The following is a 23,302-nucleotide window of genomic DNA, read 5'->3' on the forward strand; positions in this document are numbered from 1 at the left end:
TCATCAATTTTGAAAAAGTAAGCTAAAAGTGGTTCACTAGGAGAGGGGGCTTAATTATTTGAGGATAAACATGACACTACATTTTTAGTCTAGGGGAGGCAGCTTCTTTCAGGATAAATATGACAGTAGACACTAAATATTTTTTTCCTATGGAAGGGGCTTTTTTGTAGATGAATACAGTAAAAACATAATTTTGAAGCTGTTTCCTTATCACAACAGTTGTGGACACATCAGTTAATTAAGTATTCAAGGTGCAGCAAGGATAATGTATGAAAATAATAAAACGGTATCCTGAAATTTATAGAAGGTCAAACACAGATTTCTAGGTTTATGTAAGGTTCAACCACAGTCAAGTTTTGGATTTATCTTAACAGCAGTTACTGAGTTGTGATAATTAGTTGATAAGTGACAGTTTTCAATTTTGAAAATTTGTAATTTTGCTTTTGACCTTAATAAATTACAGAATTGAAATAAGAGTAAAGTTGGATGTTATTATGATCTGTGCAGTGTGTCATATATACTCATGGAGATGAGGATGACTGAAACTTACCTACTGCCATAAAGGAGACCTAACGTATTGTGTTGTTTTTAACCTGTACACAGTAGCTCTAACCTAACTACAGAGTCGCAGTCTCTACAGTATAAAAAACTGACAAAATACTGAGTATAGTCAGCGAGACGAAACCTAGCAATTGTCATGTAGACAGTAAACCAGTAACTTAAACTAAATCTACAGAATAACTAATGTCAAGTACTTGAAAGATAATCACATGTCCACACTTGTCCTTGTAAAATAAACTACCTCGTTAAACATGCAGCATTGGAGACAGACATATAATGTCACACTAACACCTGTCTATATGACTGCCCTCGTATTCATCAAATCTTGTATGATGTTTGCTCACTAAAAGCTGCTGATGTATATGTAAAATGTGACAATCTCCACTGGTGCACAAATAGTGTACACAAACTTTATACTCTCTAGTCTCCAGGCTTATCTACTCTAATTAGAGTAAAACTCGTATTGCCTATTCAATTTCTTAGAAGCAGGTCAAGGTCATACTATCACTGAAGTCTAGCTCAGTCTCCTGGTCAAGTTATCATAAATCAGGTTCAGTCACCTGATCAAATTATAAGTCTGGCTCATTCATATGGTCAAGTTAAAGTCTAGCGCAGTCATATGGTCAAGTTAAAGTCTAGCACTGTGAATCACCTGGTCAAGTTAAAGTCTAGCGCAGTCACCTGGTCAAGTTAAAGTCTAGCACAGTCACCTGGTTAAGTTAGTGGCTAGGTTAGTCACCTGGTCAAGTTAAAGTCTAGGTTAGTCACCTGGTCAAGTTAAAGTCTAGGTTAGTCATCTGATGAAGTAATCAGACTGACTCAGTCACCTTGTCAAGTTTTCAGTCTGATTTAGACACCTGGTCAAATTCTAAATCTGGCTTATTCATCATCATGTTAAAGTCTAGTGCAGTCACCTGGTTAAATTCTGGGTTAGTGGAAAAGTTAGTCACCTGGCCAAGTCATAAGTCTGGCTTAGTCACCTGGCCAAGTTATCAGCCTGGCTTAGTCATCTTGTCTAGTCATAAGTCTGGCTTAGTCACCTTGTCAAATTTAAGTCTAGCGCCATCACCAAGTTCAATTAAATTCTGGCCAGGTTAGTCAAAAATTTAGTCACCTGGTCAAGTTACGAGTCTGGCAGCTCAGTCACTTGGTCAACTTATAAGTCTGGCTCAGTCACCTGGTCAACTTAACGGTCTAGTTCAAGCGATAGGCGGAGTCATGTAGGCAGTAAACCAGTAACTAACTAATAGCCTAAAGTTATTAATCTGGCTCAGTCACACTATTTAGCTATTCCTTCATCACTGTAGTTTTGATGAGAAACATTCCTTGAAAGGCCAAAAGGGAAAGTTCTGAAATGTTTGTACGAATAAATTATCTCTTGTACAGTATATAGTATAATCATTTAATTGTTTTCAAAGTTATTTATTATAGTTAACAAAGGTTAAGGTGATCAGATTATTACTTCTCATTCTAGTGAAGGATTAATTAGTATTGTGTATAGGCTAATTTCAAATTAAAGGAAGTATACAGTAAAGTGTTGTTATTGTTGCTATAAGAATTTGGGCTAACAGTGATAAATTTAATAATTTGCTAGTTTGTACATCAACAAAAACTACCATATATCATCTTGCTGCACCCATTACAGATCTATAACATAACTCTTGTCTTGGAATGGATATCCGACAAATTAGAATAATTCCAGATGTGGTTAAGTGACCACATTTAATTTTTACAGCTAGATTTGATAAATATTTGATCATATTGGGATTTCACAAATATAGATACAAAAAGGGTACAGACATTTTTATAATTACAATAATTAAAAGGCACATGACTAAATAGAACTCAAGTATGATCACAGAAGATTATCTGTAAATCTAAATATACAAGATATAACTTACACTGAGATCCCATATGGATCATGCTCCTCTCCAATAATTACAGTAAAACCCTACTTTCTTGATCCTGCATACCCCCTATTCGTCAAACTGTTTGCTTGCTCCTGACAGCATCCTTACATATTCCTTGTACCAGCTATTTGTTCCATACCCCTATTATAATGGTTTAGGACTCACTGATGATAACTAGAATACCTGTATTCCTCAAACTAATGACATGGTCCCTACAGGAGTTAGTGAGGTTTTACTGTATATATGCAGATTTCAATGATCCTGGTCCATATATGCAATTTCATTGAAAGAAGCAATTAAATTTTCTATTTCCAAATAGGAGGTCATAAATTTTCATCAAAATCTAGCAGATTTTACAAAGTTAAAAATGTGTTTTACACTGTGACCCTGTGACCACTAATGTCCTCATGTTTAGTCCCTTCCCAGTACAGATTATCATCTTTATCACTGGTTGAGAGATAACATTAATCTGATCGCTTTAAGTGATCACTACACCCACTGACTTCCTACGGACCCATTTCTCAATCCTCTGAATGCTGAGCCATTCCTTGAGAACATAGCTGCATCCAAATGATCATAGGCTGAAGATTACCTCCATCATGTTTTATTAAAATCTGACTGACTTTTCACGAGGAAAAGTTTGAAAAGCACTTGCACCTGCATAGTGGAACCTATTTATGAAATCCGAGAACGATAAACATTATTTGTTAAATCCAAGATGGCTGACTGGGATCAATATCATTCTTTTGATCAGTTTCAAAATGAAACATGCAATGTTGTTAGTAAACACTACACAAAAACTAAGTTGGTTGATATCATCAATATTTGCTTTAACTGTACCTGACATCTCATCAGCATTTCAAAGAAGTTGTCATCTGGAACATGGGAGTCACTCCTCTGCTTCAAGAACTGGTCAATAACGGTCTGTGAGTTGAGACCAGGGAACTGTGGGAGAGCCGCTCTCTGGTCGTTCATCCGTGAACTTTGGATTCCTGCCACCATGTCAAGGAACTCCTCATTTCCTTCTGATGCTTTAGTGTTGAAAAAACAGTATTCAATGATGATATTTTATCACAATTTAATGATAAATTAATGATCCAGCAAACAAAAGAACAAGACCCAAACCCCAACCTTATACTATAAAAAAGACACAAATATGTATGAATCATACTTTGGTGGGAATTGATAGGAGAGTTAACTGGAATAGAAGAGCATACATGTTAAACTGGAATTACTGGCATTTGTTGCACGACAGCCAAGCACCTGTCATCATAATTGAATATCACCAATAACAAAATCACAGTGGGTCACTTGATGTTATTACATGACACACTATTGAAATATTAATACATAATCATGAAAAAACAAATTGTAGCAATTGTAATGTATTTCTAACATAATAAATATAATCAAGTAGATCTTACAGATGTATTCCTAACTTTAGTTATACACAATATCTTAAAACTTTTGTTTTCATTTTATTCAATTTTTTATTTTTGAAAATGTATTATATTTGATACCACATATTAAGATAAAATGAAGGACATAAAAACAACAACAATGGTTTTGCCCCAAAACTGAATCAACCAATCAGATAGTTGGTAATATACTCAGCACTTCATATTGGTACCAAGCAATCATAAAGCTAGTAGAATACTATTGGACTGATGGTCCAGGCCAATCAGACATTTGGTAGAAGAATGTTAGCAAATCAGGTGATAGGTAGAACACTATGTGGCTGATGGAACCAGCCAATCAGAAATGCTTTACTGCAAAACCAGAACACAAGGGCTCCTTGTATTACCTGCTGACATACTGGTTTTCTTTGTCACCACTGGTACTGTGGGGACTGGAGGTTTAGGGGTGGGTACTGAAGGCTCAATCTTGAATGAACATCGTTGGTCGTCAATTCGCCTACTTTGGAACTTGCTGACTAGATCAAAGAAACTGTCTTCATCTCCATGACTTGTGTCTACAGACTGAAATGAAATGAACGACAAAACAAATTCAAATGTAATGTAAAAACCACATACCACAATGACATCATCAAATCCCAAAAGATTGGTTAGAATCTGAACTAATTTGATTAAAGAGACAAAGGAAATTAATTATTTAAAAATTGTTTAATTAATTGAAAGCTTACACTGGGAGAGCAATTATATACATCATTATCATAAAGTTTCAGACTGTGGTTAAACTGAGGAAATCTCCAGAAAAAGAGCTTAAGGTTGACAGAAGAAAAGCTGTACAATGATATGCGTTGTCTAAATCTGTATTGACATGTACAAAATCTACCTTATCTTTCGTGAGCTTTGGTCTGTGTTCTAGTTCTGAATTAGAAGCTATACTGGCTGCCTTCTGGAACTTGGGAACTTTTGGTCGAGCCCCTCCGTTGGCAGTAGGTAGGGTACCCTGTAATGGATAAACATCTATTAAATATTTCTCAAATTCTACTCAAAATTTTAAAATTTGCCATTTCAAGAGAACTTTCATCATAATGAAGATTTTCTGATATCTACTTTCACATATTCGATACTTGGAAATTGAAAAATTTTATAATAAACAGCAAATTCTTTAATGATTCTTTAGGATCACAGAAAAACTATAAGTAAAGCAAGCATCAGCCATATATAAGAATTTTTCAGCACTCAATTCTCTTGTATATACATTGGAAATTTCATACAGATTTGGCATCTAAGCAAAACATATCAGTTGATCAATGTGAAGCAGAGGAGAGTTTAGCTATTAGGACCTTTTTATCAGGTGTAAGCTTCATCAGTTCCATATTTTCCATGCTGTGTCGTCGGAAAGGTCGTCTGCCTATGGAAGTGTGAAGTGGGCATTATGTTATTATTACATATTAACTGAAGTTTAATTTATGAAAACATGACCTTGACCTTTATACACATTAATATTTAGGATATCTCATAGCCAATAGTTTTGTTCAGTATCAAGGTCATGGACATGATAAATGATTACCTGAACTGAGATATAGAGATATATACATGAGGACACCCCTCTCACCAAGTTATGCCAATGTTGATCCCCCGCAAATCTACAAAGCGTGTCCATGTTGATCGTTTGAACAACAGACAACAAAAAGAATAAGTGACAGGTGTAAAAGTAGTCTGTGGTCAAAGGCCACACGTTAGCCAATCAGAATTGTTGGAGGTCACAAATGACCAAAGGCCACACGTTAGCCAATCAGAATTGTTGGAGGTCACAAAAGTGGTTACACACTTCACAAAAACACACCATTACAAATTTATCACGTGCCATATCAGTTGTAAATTTTTTTTTTTTTAAAGTGAAGATTAACTCTTGAAATCTAAGGTGTTATCTCCCCTCTGTGGCCATATTCAATATTATACAGTGTTATATCATCATAGGATATTAAACTATTAGTATGCACTATACTACGTACATCTCATCACAGATACAGTAGGACAAGTCGAACAGGAACTACTACTCACTTATAGCAAGATCTGTTTCATCCTTCAACTTCCCATCGTGACTGCAATATAAGAATGATTCCAACACATAAATATAATACCAGACCCAATTTGGTCTTCTTATCTACCACAAAAGCTGTTCTTAGCATATGTAGAAAAATGTTTGACAAGTACTTTATAAAAAAGCTTGAAAACAAACTTTGACTCTGAAAACCAAGAGCCTCATCCTACAAACTGCTGGTGCTCAATAAGCTTAAGGTTGAAAATGGGACCTTTATGCACAAACTAAAAAAATGTCCAATATTTTACAGGGATTGGGAAGGCACCTATGGCCCATGACCACTATCCTTCCCAAGTCCTGATTTTATGACAAATATTAAAACAGAATTACCGACGATCCATGGATAAAAGGCAATGTGATTAGAAATTTTGATGTTTGAGATCTCACCTGATGACCCCTGGAGTAGATTCAGCAGAGGACATGTTTATACCCAGTACATTTCTCAGGTCCGCTAGGTTCATCTGAGCTGAAAACTGACCATTTTCATCACCAATCTGTAAACAACAAATATAAAATAAAACACCACTTAATCACTTCACAGGCTCAAAATCAAGTTTATGGAATAATGATTATATAACTTAGCTAAGATGTTCAATACAGAAAAAAAAAAGAAAAAAAAATATCCCAAGAATATTGTAGCCAAGTTATAAATATGCTAGATTTAGAATTCAAGTAATGTTATTATAGTGATAGTATTTCCTAGGCTCACTATTTCCTGGGCCTTTAGATTCCATAATATGTGTAAATGTGCAAATTAGTAATCATGTATCATTTATTTATATGAATTTAAGTGGTAACATCTATGCTGGTCATATGTGTCGATATAAATCCAAGATTAAAAGGCCAAATAGGCCTGCATTGTGTACCGGGTATTCACTAGTTTCAGTAAATAACATCAAAAGAACTTGTTTCCATACATTTAACAATATGACCCCTGTGACCTTGAATATGGGTCAAGGTCATTTCTTTTTGAAAACTTTGTTGCCTGTCATCCATCCCAGGAACTTATCAATAAAATATCTTACTTGATACCCTTTGGATATGAGATATCATTTAAGTGTTTTTGAATGTGTTCTTGGCCTGTGTGATCTAAATCCTTATTGACTATACATGTATTATACCACAAATAATTTTATCTTAGCCATTCCTGACATAACCAGAATGATTAACATCAGCTTAAAGTGGTCCAAAGCCTAACTGTATTCTAACTAGTCAATGCAAATACTATCATGAGGACTATTGGTGTATTCTATTTTTCTATGATTTACCTCTTTAGATATTTGCAAGTGTTTACTGGCAAATTCCAAGGCTATTTCATTGTTGCCTAGTGAAGAATGTGCATTGCCTAAGCTCCAGCACGCTCTGCCCTCACCCACACGGTCATTCAGGTCCTGTGCTATTTTTAGATGCCTCATATGATATTCAATGGCCTTCTCGTAGTCCTGAAGGAGTGTGAAGGTATTTCCTAGGCTGTAGCAGGCCTGCGCCTCTAGTGCCTTGTCTCCAAGCTGTTTCGCAATCTGTAGTGTCCTCCTGTGAACACAAATCAATTTTTTTTTTTGAATTAATATCTAGCCTGATCATGTAAAAAGCAAAAGGGTTAAAAAGAAAAATTCAAAAAGCACTTATTGTAATGGGATGCCACTTTTTTCTTCTAAAAAGTAAAGTAATTAAAAAAAAAAAACAAGAGCTGTTGGAGAACAGCATAGCTCGTCTCTAAAATGTTTGTAAATAAATAATTAAAATATATTAATTGGAATGGTTTCGCAAATTGCATTAATAATATTTATATTTTTACTTGATCAGATTATGTTTTGTGAATTCATGCAATTTTCAAGACCATACCAATTTATATATATATAAATTATTTATTGACAAACATTCGGGAGACAAGCTATGCTGTTGTAGATTAAATGAATATATTAAATACAAATGTAATTGCTTTTGGACATATTTCTTCAATTTTTGACAAAATATTATCCTAATGAGAGTTGTCTCCCTTGAAAAATGTGGACCGGTATAAATTGTCTAATGTGAGCATTTTCACATTGTTTTATTTTCAGTTTCACCCCAAGATGGGATAGTGTAAGTCCATAGGGACTCTTTTACCAAATATCAGCACCCTAGTACAATAATAAAGTGATGTGTTAATAGCTTTCAACATTTGCACAAAAATTTTAAAAATGTGTTTTTTCCCCCCAAAACATCTTTCAGTTTAACTCCGGCAAGGGATAGTTTAACCCCCACAGGGAACCTGATACCATGTATTGCTATGCTTTTCAACACTCACAACATCAACTTAACATAAAGTCCAAAGATTTAAAAACAAAAAAACAAAGATTTAAAAAGAAAAAATCCAATTTTTTAAAAGTTTTACTCCAGGAAGGGATTGTCTTCCTCCATAGGGACTCTATTGCCAAATATCAGCACCCTAGTACAATTATAAAGTGATGTATTAAAACCTTTCAACACTTGCATCAAAAACTTAACGCAGAAATATTCTAAGTCCAAAAATTTGAAAATTCTGTTTTTTTTCCAAACAAAATCTTTGAAATTAACTCTAGCAGGGGATAGTCTAATCCAAGAGGGAGTCTATTACCAACTATCAGCACCCTAGTACAATTATAATGTGATGTATTAATAAATTTCAACACTTGCACCAAAAACTTAACGCAGAAATATTCTAAGTCCAAAAATTTGAAAATTCTGGTTTGTTCCCAAAAAAATCTTTTAGTTTAACTCTGGCAGGGGATAGTCTAACCCCAGAGGGACTCTATTGCCAATTATCAGCACCCTAGTACAATTATGAAGTGGTGTATTAATACCTTTCAACACTTGCACCAAAAACTTAACGCAAAAATTTTCTAAGTCCAAAATTTTTCAAAAATCTGTTTTTTTTCCAAAAAATCTTTTAGTTTAACTCCGGCAGGGGATAGTTTGACCCCCACAGGGACCATATTACCATAAATTACTATGCCTTTCAACACTTGCACCAAAAAAATAACATTTGGAAAACCAACGCCGACGCCGACACCGACACCGACACCGACGCCGACGTGACGACATAAGCTCTCACTCTTCTTCGAAGAGACGAGCTAAAAAATGGGATTGTAATCTAAAAATAGACACAAGTAGCTTAGTTTTATAAACAGCTGCAGTGGCCATATCAGAAAGGTAATTTTGAAGAAGAAGAAGAAGAAGAAGAAGAATAATAATACAGAAAAGGGGTAAAATCAATAAGTCCCCAAACTTTGGACACTAGTACTTAATGAATAAATCACCAGAAAAAAATACCAAATGCTAACAACTATCGCTTATTTATAGAAGATTGGATTGACAAATGGCCCTCACTGTGCTCCATGTTTCAAAGAAAGGAAGATCTTCACTTAAGCAAGGAGGTCCAGACCAGTTTTAATAAATTAGATATACATATGTGTACTCAACAAACAGGAATCTGAACATCTGAACTGGGTGAATATCTTGAATATTTACTATTAATGAATGGAAGAAATGGATAGAATAAGTTAAGTTCACTTGGCCTGACAATTTTGTTTATCCATATATATTCACCCTTGACCAGATGTTATGCTTAATCAAACTGATCAACTATTCCCCATTTTTTGCACATCACTAATAAATTACTATAAATCGGCTTGCAGTGTATACTGTATTGTGGAATATATTTCATCGAGCTAATTAAGCGACTAATTCAGAAATGCTAAGATATGAATTGCTAATCATTAATGTCATTAAAAATAAACTCATTAAGATTAACCCTGTACACACAGGAATGCTCTTACCAGGAAAATATGAAGTTGAGATGAACTCAGGTAGTACGCATTTGTTTGCGAATATCTGCAGCATTATACAAACCAATTACTGACAGTATTTATTGTGACACATCCTGCAGGTGTTTAGTATTCCATGAACCCAGTACTATACTGAAATACTTGACCAGTAACATTATTTTTATTTAGAAACATATAGATATGCACATACAGGGGTGTTCATGTCCACACGTAGCTCATCTGTTACTTCCGAGACATATTTTCATATATGATTAAAACAGAAGGAATGCATCCAGCTATCACTTCATACCAAATCATTTTGTTTTGTATCAGCACTACAATATATGTCTAGCCAATAATGGAGTTTAATATTAGACTCAGTGGACCACGGACAAAAATCATGTAATTGTATTTGTAGTATTCATTACAGCAAACCAGATATTGACCTGACATCCCTGATACATGAATTAAGTACAGGTATCATGAGACTGATAACAAGTTTATAGTTTCGATGACAATGTGAGGAAAATTACACTTGGTTTATCGAGCAAGTATAAAGATTTTTTATGTGACTTTATTTATAGTATTAGTGACCTAGACAATAAACTGACAATCTTCATTTGTGAACATGGCTGGGGCGTTGAGGAATAATAATTTGTGAACTGTTAAAGAGGTAATTTGTAAATTGTTTAAAGGTAATTTATGAATGAAGTTAGTTAAGCTTATTAACAGTACATTGTTTTGAGGAAAGCCAATTTGAGAACTGACACTTTTGAATATTGAGGACAATAATTTATTCATTAGGACTAACAAACATGCACCACCACACCATATTACGAAAGTTAGAGCATGACAACCCATGTTTTATCTTATTTAAGAAAACAACAGACAATAATAAAAAGTTTTAACCATACTGGAGTTAAATTATAAACAATAATCACTTCATACCTGTATTGCTCAGCTGCAACTTCAAATTCACCTAAGAATATATGGGCGTTTCCTAGGTTACTGTACGCCCTCCTTTCGGCTGACTTGTCTCCAAATTCTTTGGCTATCGCTAGCCTCTGAAGTCACATGAATCATTCATTACTATCAAATGTAACAATTCTAGTACACATTTTAGCTACATCTAGCCTCTGCAGTCACATGAATCATTCATTACTACCAAATGTAACAATTCTAGTACACATTTTAGCTACATCTAGCCTCTGCTGTCACATGAACCATTCATTACTATCAAATGTAACAATTCTAGTACACATTTTAGCTACATCTAGCCTCTGCTGTCACATGAACCATTCATTACTATTAAACAGTAAAAAATTCAGTACATACATCAAAACAGTTCATCACATTATTGTAGCTATCACAACATTTCCTTGTGAAGGATACAGTGTATTTGCAAATCAATAAGATTTTCCCTTATTCCATCACACCCTGTCTTACTTCATTGTGGAGACTATTTAATAATTGGGAAATTTGGCAATTAAGCAAAACTACAATGTCTAATAATATTTTGTGCTGAATTAGAGTATTTACCAAAGCATAATATACTATAAATTGTGAATTCATGGAACCAAAGAAATCTATGAAAACAAGATAGAACCTCTTCATTACTATCAAAAATCCTCAATGACAGAATATATGGAATGAACATGTATAATAATGTTTAATCATGCTTTTAAAAAGTTTCCTATTTCTATAAATCAATTTCATGTTAATAAGGGTAATTCAACAATTACTGTTTTAAGTGCCTTTGTAGCTATAACTTTACTGTACTTTAACACCATAGTTAAAAAACCCCAGCTCTGCTGTGAAATTTTAACTGTTGATTAAATTGTAGACATATGAATTAAGAGTATCCACAAAATGAAAATAAAACTTTGTGAAAATGAACTATTTCACAGAAAGAAAAGCTTTTCAAAGAAAGGACTTACTGGACCTTGTCCTGTTTTGATTTAATGTGATATGGAACAACATAAAACAGGCTAGATGAAACCAGGGAAACCCAACAAACTCTCTACTAAACACATTTTTTGCAAACAAATGGCCAGGAAAGGTTTATTTACCATTAGATATCACCAAACCTTGATACATCATCATCCAACAGTTATTGCCTGGTTTTGTCTATGTAGAAAAGGATGATGATTGAAAAGGTAGATGTGTTGTGACATAATATCTACTCCTACAATACACAGGACAGGTGATACGGGTAATGTCTATAATATATGTCAGTACATGTCCTAATAGCAGAATAACATGTACCACATGTAATATATCTACAGCCCCTGCTTTGGGGAGACATGAGTATAGTTCCTCGACACAAAATTTTATGGAAGATTTCTGTGCAGCACTGTCCAATTTCTTTGGTTAAAATTATTCCTTTGATATTTTCTCGACCATTTTTCTTTAAAAACTTCCTTCATGCTGATAGCATCTTTTCTAGAATGTTATCTATTTCTTCCTCATTTCAAATGTGAAATATTCCAGCCACAATTTGTTCAGCAACAGATCTTCTACCGACATTTATAATCGAAGAGTGGCTCTAGGGCTACAATCACAAAGCGGGAACATGACACAAAGATTTGTCAGCCTGGCACTTAATCAACCTAATCTAATCAAATAAGTTATAACAAAAATATTGTATAATTATCATAATGTCATACTAACCTCCTGGTGGTACTGTATTGCCTCACTAAAATTGCCCAGGAGATAGTTGGTGTTGCCAAGGTTACCGCAGGCCCGACCTTGGGCAGCTTTATCACCAAGGTCTTTTACAATTTGTAGATTTGCTCTGCCAATTTGCAAATTATTAATTATTTAATAAATAATATTAAAATTTTGTGTATATAGAAGATGTTTAGATGAATATATAGATTTTAAGATTTAAAGACAAAATATTACATCATCATCATCATCATCATCATCATCATCTTTCTGCATTGTCACTTTGTACTACAGAGTTAATTCATCTGATATCATTCTTCTTTTGATGCTTTTTAAAACATTCTAGGATGGCCGACAGTGAAAGGTACAATAGTTCACTGAAGAATGATTATAGAATACATTTGCCTACATGGATTTAAACAACCAGAGACTTTTCTGAGCTAGGTACACGCACCTTTTTAATTTATACAAAATACAGACATAAATGTGTATTGTCTTACTCATAGTACTCGGCAGCTTTCTGAAGACAGGTACGCACTTCTTCCGGAAATTCTCCTGGATCTTCATTTGTACATCTCCCAGTGTGTTTGCCTTGGGCATGGTAAACGTTGCCAAGGTTATACAAAGCACGGGCCTCACTCACCTGTAACAGGCACAACTCATAGAAACAATCGTTGCTATCAAATTTAGGATAATGAATCTGACATTCTTCTATATAACTCAAGCAGCAATTATATACCATATATGGTTTATAAAATAACATTTAATGAAAATATGGTGACGAAATTGTTGATTAGACCAAACAAAATCAGTATGTGCATCTCTTATAATAAATATGCTTGAAAAGAGGGCACTGTAAGGTAGATTATTAAGAATAAGTAAATTTTAGGATAACCACTGGAAGGCAATTATGGCTTTAATAGAAAATCCTTAAATCTGCTTTAAAATTTATGTTATAGGCATTTGGATCAGATAGAGACTGAGCCTTCAAGAATCAACAACATGTTTAACACAAACTTTATCTAGATATACTATCACAGTTTACATAAGTGCTAATAACATAGCTCTAACATTTCTTCATGTGATAATTAATGGAAAACTTTCTCATTTTTTCATTCTGAAAGTGACTTGATTCCCCGATACTGCTTCACATATAGGAGAAACAGTATTGCATTATGGAGGAAATATCTTTTCACTATAACAATGTTTTGAGGAAAAGTATAATTTTTACAATATATTTTTATTCATCTTTCAGCTCTCTGTACAGTTTTACAGAGCGATTGAGATATACAATAAAAATTTTGCAGAGCAGTTAGTTATAGCATCACATTTGTTTAAGATTTTTTTCAATTAAGTCTACATGCTATATGATCTAAAATGATATGAAGTATGAATAGCAAATGAACTACTGGCCAATAATTCAGATAATTTTTATTTGATGTACACCTGGTAATATATTACTGGGTTAACTAGAAATTCATCAGTAATCAATAGATGTCATGTTGCTGTATAAAAAGACTTAATCAAGGTCAAAGAGGTCAAAGGTGAGGATCAAGGTTACAAGTTGTATTTCTAGAGGCATGAAAGCATGTGAAATTATGATGGACCTTTTTTATTATGTCACAATAACCATACAACATAAAATGATTGTTTCTGTAAAAAAAAGAGGAAAAAACCATATACACTGAGTGACAAATTTTCCTGTCATATATATATGATATTACCCCATCTTTGCTTTTAGATTAATTACCAATGTTGATTTCTCAAATACTATATATTTTGGGAGTATACCATTAACATTGTTATGTATTTGATACTCAAGGTAGAAAAAGACATTAATAAATGATATTTACAACACAAATTGGTCTTCATTATTATTCTTGTGTATTTCTAACAAAGCAGCTGTCTCTTAAAATTGGCTCAGTTTCTTGACAGAGATGACATAAATACATTTAAAATTGGCTCAGTTTCTTGACAGAGATGACATAAATACATTTAAGCATTGAACTGCCTTATTTGGAAACTTATTTTCTATAATTCTCACAGCATTGCAGACAAATTGAATAATGTGATAACACATGGTATGATTAATTTGTCTACAATCCTGTGAGAATTATAGGACAATATCTTTTCAAAGAAGGCCGTTTATTACTTATATTTCCATATTATATTCAAGTTTCTCTTATATTCAACCTGTAACAGCTAGCGCTATACCCATTTCACGCTGTCAATGCGACCTGTTCTTGTGATATGTCATGACTACAGATGACGGTTCTCGTCAACAAGGGCCCAATGGGCCCGAATCGCTCACCTGCAATGCAGTGATGTTTTCATATATGGATCCTGCATTTATTTGAAAGCATGCTACAGGGCCAATATAATGTCTCTCGGCACTTTGGCTATTCAGAAGTCATTTAAAGACTTAAGCATACTTGACCAATGTGACCTTGAATATGAGTCAAGGTCATTCATTTGAACAAACTTGGTAGCCCTTCACCCCAGCATGCTACAGACCCAATATCAACTCCCTGGGACTCTTGGTTTTTGAGAAGTCGTTTAAAGATTTTAGCCTTTTTGCCCCCTGTGACCTTGAATGAAGATCGAGGTCATTTATTTGAACAAACTTGGTAGCCCTTCACCCAAACATGCTACAGACCCAATATCAACTCCCTGGGACTCTTGGTTATTGAGAAGAAGTGATTTATAGATTTCAGCCTATTTTATTCCCTTGACCTTGAATGAAGGTCAAGGTCATTCATTTGAACATACTTGGTAGCCCTTCATTCCAGCATGCTACAGACCCAATATCAACTCCCTGGGACTCTTGGTTATTGAGAAGTTGTTTAAAGATTTCAACCTATTTGATCCCTATGACCTTGAATGAGGGTCAATTTTATTCATTTGAACAAACTTAGTAGCCCTTCACCCCAGCATGCTACAGGCCCAACATTAGGTCTCTGGGCCTTTTGGTTATTGAAAAGAAGTTGTTTAAATGGAAAAGTTGACGCCGTACGAACGGACAGCGGCCGGACAACGGACGCCGCACCACGGCATAAGCTCACGTGCCCTTCAGGCAGGTGAGCTAACAAAAGCAAAAAAAAAAAGTTCATCAAAATAAACACAAAATTGTGTTTATTTTCATGAATTATAAGAGCCCATTATCATGACACCAACTCTCATTCCAAAAACAATTATGCAACCCCTATGACCTTGAAAGGTCAAAGTTATTCTTTTGAACAAACTTGATAGGCCTTCATCTCAGCATGATACTGGCCTAATATAATGGTCCTTTCGACTTTTGGTGAATGAGAAAAATTAACAGTTTTAACATATTTGATACTGCACATATTCTTCTTGCTCTGGGCATGCTATGTATTATGATCATTTTTGCCTGGATCTTGGTTATGAAGAATTACCGGTAATTTAAAATTTTAACATATGTGACCTAGAAAGTAGATCATAAGCCTTAATCAAGGTTTCATTCTAGAATGCTGATAGTCCTTATTGTGACCTAGAGCCTGTTTTCTGACTTGTTAAATAAGCTCTTCATGTGCTAATGGTCTTTAAACTAGAAAATAAGTTGTTTAACTTTTGGCAGGTGAGCTAACATAAGTGCCATCAATGAATGAATCTCACCAACAGCAGGCATAACAAAATGCCTACACCGAAGAAACTTTCTGGAATATAAAGCCTCACTGCCAAATAAAGCATTTTATATACAGACTGTTAACTGATGTGAAGTTGAAACCAATTCCAAATGTAAGAATAACTGATCTAGTTTTGACGTCCAGCGCTTGATAAAAGATAAGGTAAGTTAATTGAAAAGTCCAACTATTTTCAACACACAAGTCTTTTTTATCATAGACCCCTAATGATTGTATATCAACCAGGAAAACTAAGGCATGCATTCTTATGGAATGGACTTGGAAGAATTGAGTTTTCTGCACCCAAAAAAAAGAAAGAAAAAAATTCCAAAACATGATAAAATCATGAAACCCCCCCCCCCCCCCCCCAAAAAAAATTGATCTAGAAGCCTACCACAAACTTCAAAATGACTGCCTTTTGGTTATTGAAAACATTTGGCCCCTTCAATGTTGAAAGTCGGAGTCAAGTCAAACAAAAGATAAAACTTAGAAGCAATTCGTAGGTGTTAATAGCCAGATAGCATGACCCTAGCACTGTTATTCATGACTACTGAGAAGTCATTTAATGATTTAATACATCTGACACTTCTGACCTTGAGTGTGATTCAAAGTCCCATCACATCATGCTCTAACCAAGTATTATCGCCCTGGGAATCTTGATTATTGAGAGAATTTTTTTTAAATAAATTGAACACACTGGACCTCTGTGAGCCTGAAAGAATTGTCAAGGTCATTTGAAGAAATTTGGCAGCTGACTAATGTCATGGTCATAGGATTCTCATGCTTTGATACATCAATAAAAGATTTCAAAACATTTCACTCCTGTGACCTAGGTCAATAATAAGGTCAAGGAATAAGGCAAAGAACAAAATTAAGTTTGTTTGGCATTGACTGACCGACTGGGAAATTATCTGCTAACTCAAAAAACTATTTTTTCGCTAATGAAAATTTCCGAACCAGATTCTGTTCCGCTTTTTGTATTAGAAACTTTAAGAGCATGTAAACTTTATATTGATCAAGTGCTTCAGGACCGTGACATATTCTTACATATTCATCAAAAAAAGAAAAAAAGGAGAGAAAAAAAAGAAAAAGAAGGGGGGTGTGATATATCGATCTTACATATTCTTAAAAAAAAAAAAAAAAGTGTTTATGTGTTTAATTTGAAGTTGAATAAAATGTTTATTTTCGTTATATTATGTTTTCTTGTGTGAAATTTTTATTACCGGTAAGTACAAATATTTCTATTTTGAAGAAAAAAAGAGAGATATTTTCCCTACCTACCGACCCAACCTTCAGAGGTGGGTCAGTCAATTTGAAAAAAAAAAAAACAACAAAAAAACATGGTAGCCAATTATCCCAACATGCTGACTTGCCAAATAGTATGGTTTTTAACCTCTTGGTCACTTAGAACAATTTACAACAATAAATATTTTGCTTGCATTTTAAATGTTTGCTCATATGTTAAATGTTTAGATTATAGGTCAAATTGTAATTTCAGCATTGCTAATAACATATTATCTGATCTGTCCTTGAACAATCCAGGGGACCAACACCTAAATTTTGGCCTGACTTATTCCAGGAGGATGACATATCTTAATTTGTCTCCAATAGACATGAATCAACTAATTATCACTAGAGGAGCCAGATAATCATGATAATATTGTTAGTAGTTTTGAATAAATCTTACTTTCTGATTGGTCAGTTTCGATCTTGTTAATTGTCACAATAAAAATTTATTTTCAATGTAAAACATTACATTTCAGTAAAGTATAATACACTTTTGTTCATAGTTTTCTTACCTTATCTCCAAGCTCCTGTGCTATATCTAAGTGTCGTAAGCAGCAAGCTATTGCCTCTTCAAACTTTCCCAAGACTTTGAGTGTGTTTCCAAGGTTACCACTAGCCTTTGCCTCACCAACCTTATCACTGAGAGTTCTGTGGATTACAGTAATCGACAGGTGAACGTGAAGTAAAAACTAGCTCTGGTGTCCATGAATATCTCATGTAGGGCTGGATCAGCTAGATAAGTGGTCAGAGTTTACCCTAGGTGTTGATGTACACATGTAAATATTTCTCTCCGGCTGTTAACATATTATGTATCAAAATCCATGGAGATATTTTATGGGGCTTTTTTGAAGATTAGTATTCTGGCTCAGTTACTTGTGTTTTTATACACATTGGAATTTTGTTATTATTGGGAAAAGTATAGATGGGAATGTAAATATTTCCTCTACTATACTATACTGACATGTTACACTGCCTATACCACTCACAACACTACAGCAGCATATGTTTAAAGGGAGATGACTCTAGTCAAAATACCTCTGCAAAGTTCTTCTGAACAGCTATCAGAATATGTACATTATTGTATTTCATTAAATTAAAATGATAATATTTATTATGCATCACTTTCCTTGTATTCACTTATATGATTATTTTCTACCTAACAGTTAATCAAAAGAGCTTGTATCTGTGCTTTAACAAATTTGACCCATTTGACCTTGAATATGAGTCACCGAGGTCATTTATTTTCAAAGTTACAGTCTAAAAGACACCAACCTTAGAACCTGTAACCATCCAAACATCTTGCTTCTAGGCCTTTCAGTTAATCAAAGAAGTCGTTTAATGGTTTTAACAAATTAAACCCAGTGGCCGTAAATATGGGTGAAGGCCATTTCTTTTCTAAAACATTGACGGTGCAACCACAGAAAGCCAACTACCATCTAAAGATCTTGCTTCAGGCATTTTAAGTAAATCAGAAGAAATTGTTCACATATATTAACAAATTTGACCCCTGTAACCTTGAATACAGGATAAGCTAGGTCCTGTATTTTTGCAAACCTTGTCTGGCTTTATTCCAGGTACCAAGCAGCAAAATATCTATATTCTAAGCCTTTTAGTTATTAGCAAAAGTTGTTCAACAAATTTGACCTTGTGAACTTATATACAGGTCAAGGTCATTTCTTTTGGCAAAACTTTGTCAAGCATTATCCAGAAACCTAACAGCAAACATCTTGATTCTAGGCCCTTAAGTTAAATCAGAAGGTGATTTGAATATTCTAACAAATTTGACCCTGATAAACTTGAATATGGGTCAAGGTCATTACTTCTTTTTGCAAACTTTGTTCGGCGTCATCTCCGTAACCTACCAGCCAAATATCTTGATTCTGGACCATTTAGTTAATAAGAACAAATTGTTCTTTAAAAGAGAAAGTTCATACCGGATGAATATCGCATCTTTTCATAGGCATAAACTCAATTTGCCCTTTTGACCAGGTGAAATAAGAATAAAAGAATGATTTTTCAAAAGCATTAAAAAGGAAATTCCAATTCTTGAGTTAATACATGTATAAGAAATGTAAAAAATAAACATTTATATTTACCGTGCTAGAGAAAGGTCAAGTTTGTGGTACTCCAGAGCCTTAGCATATTCCTGTAAGTAAAAGTAGGCATTTCCAAGTTGGCTGTAGATGGCGCTGAGAGTTTTCAGATCATCCGTGCCTGTCTGCACCGCAGCTTCAAAGAAATGGACCCCTGTACGGCAGTCGCCAGCCTTACATAACCTTTCCCCCTCTAGTGCCAACTCCATACAGGTACATTCCATCTGAAAATGAATAAGGCTGAAGGTCAACTTTGGTTTATAAATAATGTAAGTGCATGACCATATGGTTATACAACAAGAGGCCCATGGGCCTTAACGGTCATCTGACATCAACAGACGTAGTACTATATCGTAGTATACATACTCAGTAGTAAGTCTTACACAGGCAAATCATCACCTGTGTAACAGCCACTTTCCCCAAACAGGATATGTACCCTTATCTGTAAATTAGTAGCTATTTTTCTTCCCCTGTAGCAATACTACATGTGCTCAATGTTAAAATAGTATATGTTGACTCAGTGGAGAGACACTATATATAGCACCAGTGGAACTGGCAGCCATCTTGGATTGAAGACCGACCCAAAAAATAAAACACTTGGTCAGGACCATTTCAGGATCATATCAGGAATGTTAGAAATGTGTTTTTCAATATGGCTGCAATGGCCATCTTGGGTTTCGGACCGACCCAAAAAATAACAACACTTGGTCAGGACTATCTCAGGATCAATTCAGGTAAGAGCTCAATTCTACTGGAAGAACTTGTGAAGAAGTTTGAAATTTGATAAGTTTACGCACGGCGGGACGGCACACGATGATGGATGAAGCATGATGACTACAGGTCATCCCTACCCTTTGGGTCAGATAACCTAAAAATCGACCGAAGTAAACCATGTTTAAATATATCCGCCATACACCAACAAGCCTAAAAGATCCAGACAGAGTGCATCATGTTTAAACAATAGACAAATCATAGGGTGAGAAAAAACCAGGTCAGATGGCCCAGAGGCCAGCTGATTTCGTCTTCAAGTAAATATTGGTGACTATTTGCTCGATAGACATGTGCAAACTATTTGCCGATAGGCATGTGCAAATTTGTATTTTTTTTTTTCCCCAAACTTTTCCTTAAACATTATGAGACACCACAAATTCAATTAAATTTTACAACTAATTTTACAACTAAGTTTTGGTTTTGAGCTGCTACTTTAAACACAAAATTGCCAGAATAACCAGTCGGAAGGTTTATTCTTTAATTGTTCTGCCTGCATTTACATCATGACAGTGAGTACAGTTAAGATGTAAAAGATATAAAAATACACAATTGTTTTTAACTCCTAATACACTCATTCATTCAAAGCATATGTTGTCAATACATGTATACCTAAAATATATAATATTTAGTGCAATTACTTTATTAGAACATTTTATTATCTAATTCCATAATTGATTGATGTCATACTTTTCTATAAAATTAATGAATTATTTCAAAACTGTTGAAATTCATTTGAATTACTGATCAAACCTGGTATGGTCAGTGCATAAAGCATGTATTATACAGATGTTACAAGAAACACGGATCATACGTCATTACAGGAAACACGGATCATACGTCATTACAGGAAAGACAGATCATAGGTCATTACAGGAAACACTGATCATACGTCATTACAGGAAACACGGATCATACGTCATTACAGGAAACACTGATCATACAGTCATTACAGGAAACACCGATCATAAGGTCATTACAGGAAAGACGGATCATAAGTCATTACAGGAAACACTGATTACAAGTCAATACAGGAAACACCGATCATAGGTCATTACAGGAAACACCGATCACAAGTCATTACAGGAAACACCGATCATAAGTCATTACAGGAAACACTGATCATAAGTCATTACAGGAAAGACGGATCATAAGTCATTACAGGAAACACTGATCACAAGTCATTACAGGAAACACTGATCACAAGTCATTACAGGAAACACCGATCATAAGTCATTACAGGAAACACTGATCATAAGTCATTACAGGAAACACCGATCATAAGTCATTACAGGAAACACTGATCACAAGTCATTACAGGAAAGACGGATCATAAGTCATTACAGGAAAGACGGATCATAAGTCATTACAGGAAACAACGGTCATAGGTCATTACAGGAAAGACGGATCATAAGTCATTACAGGAAACAACGGTCATAAGTCATTACAGGAAACACTGATCATAAGTCATTACAGGAAAGACGGATCATAAGTCATTACAGGAAACACCGATCATAAGTCATTACAGGAAACACAGATCATAGGTCATTACAGGAAACACCGATCATACGTCATTACAGGAAACACTGATCATAAGTCATTACAGGAAACACTGATCATAAGTCATTACAGGAAACATTGATCATACGTCATTACAGGAAACACGGATCATACGTCATTACAGGAAACACTGATCATACATCATTACAGGAAACACGGATCATAAGTCATTACAGGAAACACTGATCATAAGTCATTACAGGAAACACTGATCATACATCATTACAGGAAACACCGATCATAGGTCATTACAGGAAACACCGATCACAAGTCATTACAGGAAACACCGATCATAAGTCATTACAGGAAACACCGATCATAAGTCATTACAGGAAACACTGATTACAAGTCAATACAGGAAACACCGATCATAGGTCATTACAGGAAACACTGATCACAAGTCATTACAGGAAACACCGATCATAAGTCATTACAGGAAACACTGATCATAAGTCATTACAGGAAACACTGATCATAAGTCATTACAGGAAACACCAATCATAAGTCATTACAGGAAACACCTATCATAAGTCATTACAGGAAACACCGATCATAAGGCATTACAGGAAACACCGATCATAGGTCATTACAGGAAACAATCGGTCATAAGTCATTACAGGAAACACTGATTATAAGTCATTACAGGAAACACCGATCATAAGGCATTACAGGAAACACCGATCATAGGTCATTACAGGAACAAGAGGCCCATAGGGCCTGTATCGCTCACCTGGTTGGATTTGACCAAATGTCAAAATAATGTTCATGTTCAATTCCTTTTGTTTGTTAACCTCAAACAATGCTATTTATGGTTATAGCGTGGGATCCCAACTGCTTTAAAGAAATAATGAAGTCCAGACTCTCTGAGTTTACAACATGCATTTATAACTTTATGACTAGTAGTGATTTAAAGGAATTACCTCTATTTCCCATATGGGGCCCCGCCCCTTTTGCCCCTCGGGGGTCAGAGTCACCATTTATGCAAAATCTGTTCCCCTTCCCCCAAGAATGTTTCTTACCAAATTGGGTTCAAATCCATTCATAACTTTATAACTAGTAGCGATTTTAAGGAATTACCTCTATTTCCCAATTAGGCCCCGCCCCTTTGGCCCCTTTGGGGTCAGAGTCACCATTTATGCAAAATCTGTTCCCCTTCCCCAAAGAATGTTTCTTACTCAATTGGGTTCAAATCCATTCATAAATTTATGACTAGTAGCGATTTAAAGGAATAACCTCTATTTCCCATATGGGGCCCGCCCCGCCCCTTTGGCCCCTCGGGGGTCAGAGTCACCATTTATGCAAAATCTGTTCCCCTTCCCCAAAGGATGTTTCTGACCATATTGGGTTCAAATCCATTCATAACTTTATGACTAGTAGCGATTTGAAGGAATTACCTCTATTTCCCCATTAGGCCCCGCCCCTTTGGCCCCTTGGGGGGTCAGAGTCACCATTTATGCAAAATCTGATCCCCTTCCCTGAAGGATGTTTCTGACCAAATTGGGTTCAAATCC

General features: G+C 35.0%; 1 protein-coding gene across 2 annotated transcripts in view; it reads right to left on the bottom strand.

The window, feature by feature from the left end:
- The window catches only part of LOC117321719 (G-protein-signaling modulator 2-like), a 109,406-nt gene that overhangs the window by 8,628 nt on the left and 77,476 nt on the right, over positions 1 to 23,302 (bottom strand). For both annotated transcript variants that reach the window (XM_033876231.1, XM_033876230.1), the window contains 12 exons: positions 19,467 to 19,687; positions 17,883 to 18,018; positions 12,940 to 13,082; positions 12,443 to 12,566; positions 10,721 to 10,836; positions 7,253 to 7,517; positions 6,372 to 6,478; positions 5,945 to 5,985; positions 5,224 to 5,291; positions 4,767 to 4,883; positions 4,276 to 4,450; positions 3,312 to 3,502 (listed from right to left, as the gene is read on the bottom strand). In XM_033876231.1, the coding sequence (XP_033732122.1) occupies positions 3,312 to 3,502; positions 4,276 to 4,450; positions 4,767 to 4,883; positions 5,224 to 5,291; positions 5,945 to 5,985; positions 6,372 to 6,478; positions 7,253 to 7,517; positions 10,721 to 10,836; positions 12,443 to 12,566; positions 12,940 to 13,082; positions 17,883 to 18,018; positions 19,467 to 19,687 (1,704 nt within the window). The remainder of the gene's footprint in view (positions 1 to 3,311; positions 3,503 to 4,275; positions 4,451 to 4,766; positions 4,884 to 5,223; positions 5,292 to 5,944; positions 5,986 to 6,371; positions 6,479 to 7,252; positions 7,518 to 10,720; positions 10,837 to 12,442; positions 12,567 to 12,939; positions 13,083 to 17,882; positions 18,019 to 19,466; positions 19,688 to 23,302) is intronic.

The sequence above is a fragment of the Pecten maximus genome, chromosome 2, assembly GCF_902652985.1.
Source record: "Pecten maximus chromosome 2, xPecMax1.1, whole genome shotgun sequence".
Lineage (NCBI taxonomy): Eukaryota > Metazoa > Mollusca > Bivalvia > Pectinida > Pectinidae > Pecten > Pecten maximus.